The sequence below is a fragment of the Nicotiana tabacum genome, chromosome 20 (genome assembly GCF_000715075.1).
Source record: "Nicotiana tabacum cultivar K326 chromosome 20, ASM71507v2, whole genome shotgun sequence".
In the NCBI taxonomy this organism is placed as follows: domain Eukaryota; kingdom Viridiplantae; phylum Streptophyta; class Magnoliopsida; order Solanales; family Solanaceae; genus Nicotiana; species Nicotiana tabacum.
The window spans coordinates 1,735,739-1,746,011 of NC_134099.1; the positions used below are offsets into that span (position 1 = coordinate 1,735,739).

Consider the following 10,273-nt stretch of genomic DNA (forward strand, 5'->3'; position numbering starts at 1 on the left):
TTATTATTGTTAAATGGTACTCATTAAAACTTTTCATTTTGATAATGATTTCTTATTTCTTTTTTTTTCTCAGTCGTATTAAATTCGAAATGAATTTTTAGATATCTATTTAATTATCTAAATTTTGAACACAAATTAGTAGATTATCAAAATCTTGCTTAATTATAAAGATATTATCTGCACAAATTCTTCTTTTGCTACAAAGGTGGATTTTCCAAATCTAATATTTCTAAATCATACTGGCTTAATTAGCTGATAATTTTACACAATTCCTCGTCTTATACAGTTTGACAGTACGACATTAGAATAGATTAGAACAAACTTTAATTTTAAGACCATATTTAGCCATACAATTAAAGAAAAATCATGCCCGAGCCCCAGCCGCGCGCAAATAGGGTCTTAATTAGTAAATTTATTCATTAAGGAGTGCAAATAGGAAAAAGAGTATTTGAAGAAAAAAAGTGCAGAAAAATAACAATTATATAAATTCCATAAATAAATAAAAAATGCACATTACTTTCATTCCCTTCTCTATGTAGCTTAGCTAGATTTTATCATTTGTGTTGTATAAGGTGGTCAAAAAAAAAAAAAAAAAAAGAAAGAGCAAAACTCAAAATCTAAATTTTTTCCCCTTAAAATTTTCATATGCTAAGAGAGATGGATTTTGAGAGTTTGAGTTGTGAGAAAAATGATGTTCCTGCACCTTTTTGTGGCCTAAGAATTCTCTTGGTTGATAATGATACAACTTCTTTGTTAAACTTAGCATCAGCTCTTGAAGAACATTCTTTCAAAGGTACATACTTATCATTAATTTCTACTCCATATCTGCATTCTTTTTTCTTTTGGAGGTTCTTGGTCATATATACGAAGGGAGTCTTGGCATAACTGATAAAGTTGTTGCCGTGTGACTAGGAAGTTACTGGTTCGAGTCGTGGAAACAGACATGTGCAAAAATACAGGGTAAGGTTGTGTACAATTGACCCTTCTCTGGACTCCGCGCATAGCGAGAGCTTAGTGCACCGGGCTGAGCCGTTTTTTATGGTCTTGGTCATATATTCAATTATAGTAAATGAAGTGAATTTCTAAGAAGTGTAACATCATGGTATTAGAGGAAATAGAGATTTTGGGTTCGAGCCTCACTGCTACCTTAAAAAACAAATTCACGTGATTGGTCCAAAAAAATAATCGAGTTGCACATGACTGGCAGGGACAGAGTTACCACTTGTCGAATGATGGTTAATTGGACACTCTTTGACGGAACATTATAGTGTATATAAGTTAAGAGTAACTTTTTATCATATGTATTAAATCTTAGACACCCTTGAAGCGAAATTACTGGCATTAAAGTAAACATAACATTTTTAAAAATCGAAAATCTTTTATGTCTCAAACAAGAGTACCAAAAATAAAATCAGGTGATTTATCGGACTTACATTAGTTCAGTTGGTTGACTCCTTGAACTTTCACCTTATCGGTGAGTGTCTGATTTTTGTTTACAGTAACGACCATTGAACAAGCAACTGTAGCTTTGTCCATTCTCCGCGAACGGATCGATCAATTCGACCTTGTCATGGTGGATGTCAACATGGCAGAAATGGACTGCTTTGAGTTCATCAACAGCACTCAACTCATCAAAGACATGCCTGTTATTTGTAAGACCAAATTTCTAAAATTCTCAATTAATATAGGACTATTTAAAAGTGTCAATTTTTCTATTTTTGGATACCTTATTTGGAATTTGGTTCTGAATTTTCATTCTTTTTAGTAATGTCATCAAATGTGAAGAGGGGAATGATGGAACAAGCAGTGGCACAAGGGGTATGTTTCTTTTTTATGAAGCCAATTTCAACAAAGAAACTCAAGAATATATGGCAACATGTGTATAGGCACCAAAAGAAAGCAAATCAAAAATCAGAAAACAATAAGGCTAATAATCAAGTTGAAGTAACGGACAGTACAACTTGTGCTAATAAGAAAATGCAAGACACAAAGGGAAAAACCATAGTAAATTCAGCAGAAGAAGAGGATCATTCGTTGGTTTCGGAAAAAACTATGGACGGACAACAGAAGAAAAGGCGACGCCTACAATGGACACCAGATCTTGAAAAGAAATTCAAGAAGGCCGTTCGCAGGTTAGGACAAAAAGGTATGTTTATAAAAACTTAGTTGTTATCATAATAGCACAAACCAGGAAAAAAAGAAGCAAGAATTGGTGAAAGACAGTAGAAAATGAGGTAATCTTTAGCAAAGCATTTTTTCTAAATGTGATTTTACTGTTGAATTCTCATATTTTGTCTTATCCTGTCGATTTAGCTCGTCCTAAACTTATTATGGAGATGATGGATATTCCAAATTTGACTCAGAAACAGATCGCGAACCATCTGCAGGTATCTGAATTTGCTTTGGATTTTGTCATTATTGATCATCATCATACTATTCTCTGCATGTTTTCTTAATTACTGTCATTGAACTATTTGATTTATTAAAAAAAAAGTATCTTTTGTGCTGCACGGACCACCATAATTCTTCAATATCGGACATATCTGAAACGGTCCAAAGTGAAGAAACCATGGTGGTTTAGGAGAACACGAGAAAGGTTTGTCGTCATGCTAGCGATTTCTTCTTCCAATTTTCTCATAGCAAACTATTAGAATAAGCACTTAGCAACGTAGTTCATGTCATGAATGTGGTAAACGAATATTCCAGTTGTGACATGAATAGTCGAGGATTAGGGTTGTGGGTTGACAAGCAGTTTAGAGTTTCGTCGAATCATCCCAGTAGTATTAGTACTAGTCTTGTATTTTGCTATTCCTAGCCCCTTGCTATTTCACATTGGGTCATTATTTCCAGCAAGATTGACTCTATTTTTATAGTGTCGTATTCTTGGATCTCTGTTAATGCACGTATCTCCATTTGCGCACGTGTCTAATTATCTTGTTGTTGCTACTATTTGTTTATTGCTTCATTTTTCACTTCTCTTGAGTCGAGGGTCTTTTGGAAACAGCCTCTCTATCGTTATAAGGTAGGAGTAAGGTCTGTGTACACTCTACCCTCCCAGGCCGCACTTATGAGATTTCACTGGGCTTGTTGTTGTTGTTGACATAGAATAGTCGACGTTTTCCTTATTGCTTTCATGTTTTTGGTCCTGCTGCAGAAATACAGAGTCCAAAAACAAGAAGCTCCACATGTTCAACCAACTACTTATTCTATAGTTAACCAATCTAAAATCATGCCGCGAACACCACACCCTTTGAACACATCAACATTGTTCCATTCTGGAATCAATATGTTTGATCAATTTCCAGACAATGGACATCATTTCAATGTACTGAATTCAAATGAGTTCGCGGTGAACTTCAACGAACCACTTCAAGAAACATACTTACCTCAACCACCTGCACTTCCTTCTTTAGTTTCACCGAATCCAGACGATTATGTCTTGACAGAGTTGAATGGCTGGGACGATTATTTAGTTTCACCTGAAAATTTCAATGGAGAAACGATAGAAAATCAGATTGACAGTTATTACAGCTCAACTCAAGATAATGTCCCCACAAGGTCAGCTTACATATAACAAAATGCAATGAATCCTTAGCTTATTGTTATTTTCCTGTCATTTTGTATAACTGTAGATTGTTGAACAGCAAGAATCAGAATCCTTGATATGGACAATTTGCATTTCTGGAGTAACGGAAGAAGATGTTCGATAGTTTTTCATTGATCAATTGCGATTGGATTATTTAGAACTCAAACAATCTTTTATCTTCTGAACTTGTAACAACTGTACGAGTATGTTCCATTATGTTTTTTTCTAATCATAAGACTTTTTAGACAATTTCTTCTGTTTATGTTATTGTCACAGTCCAGTCTACTAGTGATATTATCTTCTCTTGTCTTTTTATCTTCTTGAGCTGAGTGTCTTTCGGAAACAGCTTCTCTACTCCTTTGGGGTAGGGGTAAGATCTGCGTACACACTACCCTCTCCAAACCCCACTGGTGGGATTTCACTGGGTTGTTGTTGTTGTTGTTGTAGTGGGCTGGGTTGTTACATATAATATCAGAGTTACTCCGCGTGCAACCTTGAAAGATGGTGGGGCAAACCTCAGCGACGATGCTGAGTCCCAAGGGGCGGGGGTGTATGCGACACCTTAGGCGAATCCCACATGACAAAATACGGGAGAGATGTTGAGTATATAAGTAAACAAGCCTTAAACTCTAGTGACGCATTTTAAAACCGTGCGAGCCTAGGCCCAAAACGGACAATATCGCTAGTGGGCTGGGCTGATACAGTTACGAAGGAAGAGTATGAAAGAATGTTAGGAAAAGAAAAGATCAGTGCATCTGTTCCTTTTCTTTCCATTCTAAACAAACAAATTGCTCATTGTTAAAGAACAATATACACTTCAACAATGTTTTATTACAGGAACTTAGTCCAGAAATACAAACCAATGCAGCAAAAACTATCACAAGAAAAATAAGATTGGCAAGGCATAAAGCAATATAAAGTCCAATTGTTGCTACTGATGTCATAGCTTGACAAGGCATAAGAAATACGAATTTATGATTATATCCACTTTTTTGTGTGTATTAGTACATGCTAATTTTTAGTATTTTTTTGACGGACTCTAATTAGCCTGAAATTTCATAGGTCCATAGAAAACGGCCTAGTGATCAATACTCGTTGCTTCGCCATGAGTTACAGGTTCATCTTATGGCATTTCGGGGTTATGCAACACGAATTTATGATTATATCCATTTTTTCGTGTGTATTAATACATGCTGATTTTGTAGAATTTTTTTGACGGACTTCGATTGACCTAAAATTTTGTAGGTCTATAGGAAACGGCCTAGTGGCCAATATTCATTGCTTCGCCATGACTTTCGGGATCATTTTTTTATATTTTGGGGTCATGCAATACAAATATATGATTATATTCACTTTTTAATGTGTATTAGTACATGATGAAATATCCTTTTTACAGAAGAATAGTATTTTCTTTAGAGGAACATCGTCTAGAAAAACAAACAATTATAACAAAAATTATCACAATAAAAAAGAAAAACAAAGGAGAACGTCAAAAGTAAATACAATATATACTTCAACAATATTTTAATACAAAAATTTTCGCGCTCTTATGCTTCTTCCTTAGAACTATCATCAATATTCTTGATAGGACCTTTAAACCAATGTCTACCACTGAATATCCACGTAGAAACGACTAGAATGAGAACCCCTCCAACTGCGACAGGAGTGTAATTGAGAGTTTGATCTGTAATAGGATAGGAAACAGGCAAAGAGAAGAGTACAGAGATGAGTGCAACCCACAATACAGATATCCAACCTACAATAGTCCCATATCTTCCCAAGGTAAATCGCCCTCGAGTGAAGGTTTTTCGACCTAGAGTTAACCTTAACAAGACTGGTATAGCATAAGCAACATAAAGCCCAATTGTTGCTATTGATGTCATGGCTTGAAATGCTACCAAGCTTCCAAGAGACTTCAATTTTCAAAAAAAAAAAAAAAAAAAAAAAAAAAAAAATTAGCAAGGGAGTGAATAAGAAAAACCTATATAAAAAAGGGCAGCCAGGTGCATTAAGCTTCCGCTATGCACGGGGTCCGGAGAAGGGCCGGACCACAAGCGTCTATAGTACGCCGCAGCCTTACCCTACATTTCTGCAAGAGGCTGTTTCCACGGCCTGAACTCGTAACCTCCTGGTCACATGGCAACAACTTTACCAGTTACGCCAAGGCTCCCTTCAAGAAAAATATATGTACCGTTAATGCCATGCAAAATGCTACAAGGGCTGACATCCAGACTGCATTTATAGGTACATCCTGTTTGTTCACTTTCTGCAACTGCGACGAAAATGGCATTGCTCCATCTCTGGAGAATGCATATGCAATCCTGCAAAAAATAGACGCGAACGTAAAACCTCCTTGGCTCTAGTCAGGGGTGTAGGGAGGGTGTTAGCTACGGATTCAGACGAACCTAGTAGCTTTTTCTTAGACCCTGTATTTGTATCAAAAAAATCCATTAAATATACATAAATACTTAATTGCGAGCCCGATAACTAAGACGAGCTATAGGTTCGGCTGCAATTCAGAACCCATAAACTTCAAATTCTGGTTCCGCCTCTTGCTCTAGTATAGAATTTATGTTAAACAAGGAGGAAAAAGATCCTGATCAAGCATATTTACCTCGAGTTACTAGTTAGTGAGCTCATACCAGCAAAGAATACAGCAAGACCAGCAATACCTAAGCAAATTACAGCACCAACACCACTACCATATCTACTCATAAATGCCTCATAATAGATTTGAGCAATGGCATGACCACCCGAATCGTTATTTTCGCTCAAAAGATGCGGAATATCTCTAACTGCAAAGGTTATACCAACTACATAAACCCATCCTGCAACAACTGCTATGCCAATTGCACTTACAATACCTTGTGGCCCGTTCTTATCTGCGTCTTTAGTTTCCTCCGACTGCAAAAATATTTCATTAAACACAAAATAAGATAAAAATTCAAGAAAATCGCTTTGAAGCAGAACTCACCATATAGGCAGAAGCATCATAACCTGTCAATGTATATTGGCTCATAAGAAGTCCGAGGACAAAAATGTAGAAATAATTGTTGATACCGTTCTGATTCTCAGTATTGAAGTTTGTAAACACAAATTCAGGACTGGCTCTTTCAGTTGCAACCACAGGAATCACAATCATGAGAAAGCAACCTGTAATCGTTAACTTAACTAGAGTCGATTGAAGGCAGGTTTACTGTAAATAGTGAGATTTGAATAGAGAAAGTAGGATATCAATTACATACCGAAGAAATTGCAGGCAGCGCCTATTTGTCCAAGGAATGACAACATTGAGATAGGAAGACTATTTAATATAGCATGTATTAGTAGAAATACGCCGTGGAGAGCCATAACGACGTATTTAGAGATCATATATCCGCCTCCGTTTAATCCACCAGTGCTAAGAAGAATCATCACTTGAACTAATTGTGCTAGTGAAAAATCTATACTTGTTGTGAGAGCCCACTGCAATAAGATTTTTGGTTATTGATTAGTATTGTTTAATTAACCCTGTTAGATACTACTAATCAAGAATTGTGAATATTGATATGTGTAATTCTTCAGGATACCTGACCAACAATGTTGAACCTGCAAAATGAAAAGGAATTAACCCTGTTAGATACTAATCAAGAATTGTGAATATTAATGTGTGTAATCGAAGATATGATTATATGAAGATGCAAAACTTAAGAACTTCATTTTAGACTATTATATGCATATATTAATAAGTTCGAACTTGGGTTCTTTTCTCATTTTTGTGTATCATTCTCTATCTCAGCCTTGGCGTAACTGGTAAAGTTGCTGCCATGTGGCCAGAAGTTCACGGGTTTGAGCTGTGGAAACAACCTCTAGCAGAAATACAAGGTAAGGTTGCGTATAATAGAACCTTATGGTCCTGCCCTTCCTCGGACCATAAGGGCTGCCCTTTTTATTCTCTGTCTCAGCCACTACATCAGTCTGCGTATGAAATCCATTCTTACTGTCTGATGATATAACAAAAATAAAGCATGATCTAATGAGCTCATATTGCGCGAAAACCGCGTTATCCAATCAAGAATTAAAATGTAGGTTCACATGTAGGAGAATTCAGTGTTTTCATATTTCATTTTTGTTTTTCTGCTTTTTCCTCCCTTTCTGTATCTTTTTTCCCTCCTAAATAGCCCTGAACTGAAACTATCCATTGGCCTGACTAATCGAGATTCGCACTATGTAGGGCCTATTTAAGACGGAAGCTCTCCCTACCAGGAATTTCTCTAGTCCCAGGGCTCAAACTCGAGACCCTCTATGTTAAAGGTTGTATCCATCAAGTTCAAATCATCGATCCACCTCTGTTTCCAAATAGCGAAATTGGTAAAAAAATCATGCTAGTCGACGACTGTAAACTGTTAGAAATAGTACACTTTTGTCTACTTAATTATTACGTCTTCAACATCCAAAATATCAACAAGCTGATTCTTACAAGAACTAAGTCCAAGAACTGAAATTAACATGATCATAACACTCGAAAACGGGACGAAATAGCATGAAACTGTGTACAGACTAAACGAGCAAATGAAAAAATTAATTACCAGCCAGTGATCCAAGAAGCAAAAGGTCCCCATCGTGGACCAGCAAGCTTAGCACTCCAATAATAAAGACCTCCAGAAGTTGGATAAGATGAACAAATCTCAGCCATTGATAATCCAATTAACATAGTAAATGTACCAGCAATTGGCCATCCATAAATATAAGATATAGGTCCACCAAAATTCAACCCTGTGCCCATTAGTCCGTTTAAACCAGTAAGTACTGATACAATAGAAAATGATATAGCGAAGTTCGATATCATCCTGCAATTCAATAACAACAACAACAATAATAACGCAATTAAGATATATCAGGTATATAATCTACAACAACTAGAGAAAATGGTCAAATTTCCCCAGTATTATCATTGGAATATTTAACAATTTTGCCATCGTTTAACATTTGGTCTAATATTATCTCATCGCAAGAAAATAGTCTCATTTTCCCTTGACATTTACTAGAGCTCCCAATCTGAGGGTAACTTTAAATCATAGTTAAACGTTGAGGGGTAAATTTGGACCTTCTTTCTCAAAGAATTGTTGACACGTGGAGTCCATTGGCCATTTCACGTTGGAGTTCCGTTAATGACAGGGGAAAATACGAGACGATTTGCTAATAGTAAAATTAGGAATGGACTAAAAGTGTAATTGAATGCAAAGTTGAGCAATTTTGAATATTATAGAAGGCAAGTTGGATTTTTTTCCCCCCAAATAACCACTACACCTCAATCTCAAGCAAGTTGAGGTCGGCTGTACGAATTCCACGGTGACCATATCCTCTCTCAATAAGCTCATTTCACTCCAACATAGTACAAAACAAAACTAGAAATGAAAAGCACTACTAGATGTTTTTCTCTATTTGACGGCTCCTAGAAAACATAGGACCTAAAGTAAACATATTAACATAACTATCGTCAATTAATTGACATCGCCTGTATCGCTTGAACAATCAAGAAAGTAAAATTAAAAGGCAGAGTACTCACGAAAGATCGCGTTTGAGTTCTTGTTTGTATCCTAGCTCATGGAGACGAGCATTGTCCGAATCCTGTAGACCACGAACATGGTCCGGTCCCGAATCAACTACTACAGCATCGGCTACTCGAAGACTCATAGTTTTGACACACTATATGGAAAGTTGTCAACTATAAAATGAGACTCTAAATTTCTTCTCTTCCTTAAGTTCAGGAATAAGAAGAATGAATGTGTGTAGTCTTTTGCCTGGCTTTCCACATACATATAAAGATGAAGAAAAATTCACTCTAAATATGGAAAAATCAGTGACATGACTTGGTTAGTGAGAAATTGTACCTATTTTAGTATACATGTTCTTGTCATGACATTGATGCTTATGTGTACAGCCAATAGCCAATAGGAAAAAGACGACTAACAACAATAACAACCCAGTATAATTGGTCTGGGGAGGCTAGAGTGCATGCAGATCTTACCCGTCTTTAAGAAGGCAGAGAGGTTAGTTTTCGGTAGAACTTCGGCTCAGGAAGGGAAAAGGGGGAAAAAAGAAAACAGCCCCACCTTTTTGTTGTTTCCCACCCGGTATTTGGTATCGTGTTGGGGCCGACTAAATTCATATTCCCCAAACAGCCCCACCTTTTTTATTTTTAAATATAGACGTGCAGAAAAACAATATTATTATCTTAGTATATTGTCAACTTCCTCTTTTCTCAAGTGAACTGTCATAATTTTTTATTTTGAATTATTCCAAAATGTATAAATATTTTAAAAAGAAACTTCATGTCTCTACACTATTCAGTATTTTATAAATATTTTATTATCAAAAAAATATCTCAGACTACCACTACCAGTTTGATCCTTAAAAAATGTACAAACATTCAAAGAGTTAATTTTTTCAATGTTTAAGCTCATTTTTCATTGAAATATAATAAATTCTACTCTAATTGATAACAAACTGGAATGACCTTTTTTGTGGGGCCAATCTAAATAAAAAGTAATTAAAAAAAGATAACAACAAGTTGCAATGCAATAACGGCGAAACAAGAATCAAGTTGCAACAAGGCTGAAACAAAAACCAAGCTTGGATGTTGGCAATTTATGAATCAAGCATTTTGATAGGCTGAAAACAAAATAAAAAAAATCCTAAAAAAAA

The 10,273-nt window shown here is 35.9% G+C and overlaps 2 protein-coding genes across 3 annotated transcripts; one reads left to right on the forward strand and one right to left on the reverse strand.

Annotated features, from left to right (window-relative positions):
* Positions 1–1,377: 1,377 nt before the first annotated feature.
* LOC142174833 (two-component response regulator ORR26-like) lies at positions 1,378–3,859 on the forward strand. The gene is made up of 5 exons (XM_075241159.1): positions 1,378–1,652; positions 1,766–2,146; positions 2,314–2,387; positions 3,155–3,558; positions 3,645–3,859. Exons 1-5 carry the CDS (start codon positions 1,571–1,573, stop codon positions 3,661–3,663), a joined length of 960 nt encoding a protein of 319 aa, XP_075097260.1. The 5' UTR covers positions 1,378–1,570; the 3' UTR covers positions 3,664–3,859.
* A 1,211-nt stretch (positions 3,860–5,070) lies between these two features.
* LOC107788837 (amino-acid permease BAT1 homolog) lies at positions 5,071–9,426 on the reverse strand. 2 transcript variants are annotated; one of them, XM_016610568.2, is made up of 8 exons: positions 9,135–9,426; positions 8,155–8,415; positions 7,156–7,174; positions 6,832–7,051; positions 6,561–6,739; positions 6,201–6,490; positions 5,778–5,907; positions 5,071–5,499 (listed from the first exon to the last, which is right to left on the reverse strand). In XM_016610568.2, exons 1-8 carry the CDS (start codon positions 9,260–9,262, stop codon positions 5,134–5,136), a joined length of 1,593 nt encoding a protein of 530 aa, XP_016466054.1. In that variant the 5' UTR covers positions 9,263–9,426; the 3' UTR covers positions 5,071–5,133. The 2 variants fall into 2 exon arrangements, with proteins under 2 accessions (XP_016466054.1, XP_016466055.1); XM_016610569.2 differs by having other exon boundaries at positions 8,155–8,341; positions 9,135–9,272.
* Positions 9,427–10,273: the final 847 nt, after the last annotated feature.

What these genes read in the sequence shown, in the direction of transcription:
- LOC142174833 (XM_075241159.1), top strand. Translation starts at nt 1,571, where the DNA reads ATGGTGGATGTCAACATGGCAGAAATGGACTGCTTTGAGTTCATCAAC. An exon ending in CAAAGACATGCCTGTTATTT is followed by an intron (nt 1,653 to 1,765) that starts GTAAGACCAAAT and finishes CATTCTTTTTAG; the next exon opens with TAATGTCATCAAATGTGAAG. An exon ending in TCGCAGGTTAGGACAAAAAG is followed by an intron (nt 2,147 to 2,313) that starts GTATGTTTATAA and finishes CTGTCGATTTAG; the next exon opens with CTCGTCCTAAACTTATTATG.
- LOC107788837 (XM_016610568.2), bottom strand. Translation starts at nt 9,262, where the DNA reads ATGAGTCTTCGAGTAGCCGATGCTGTAGTAGTTGATTCGGGACCGGAC. An exon ending in ATGATGCTTCTGCCTATATG is followed by an intron (nt 6,491 to 6,560) that starts GTGAGTTCTGCT and finishes ATATTTTTGCAG; the next exon opens with TCGGAGGAAACTAAAGACGC. An exon ending in TCACTAACTAGTAACTCGAG is followed by an intron (nt 5,908 to 6,200) that starts GTAAATATGCTT and finishes TATTTTTTGCAG; the next exon opens with GATTGCATATGCATTCTCCA.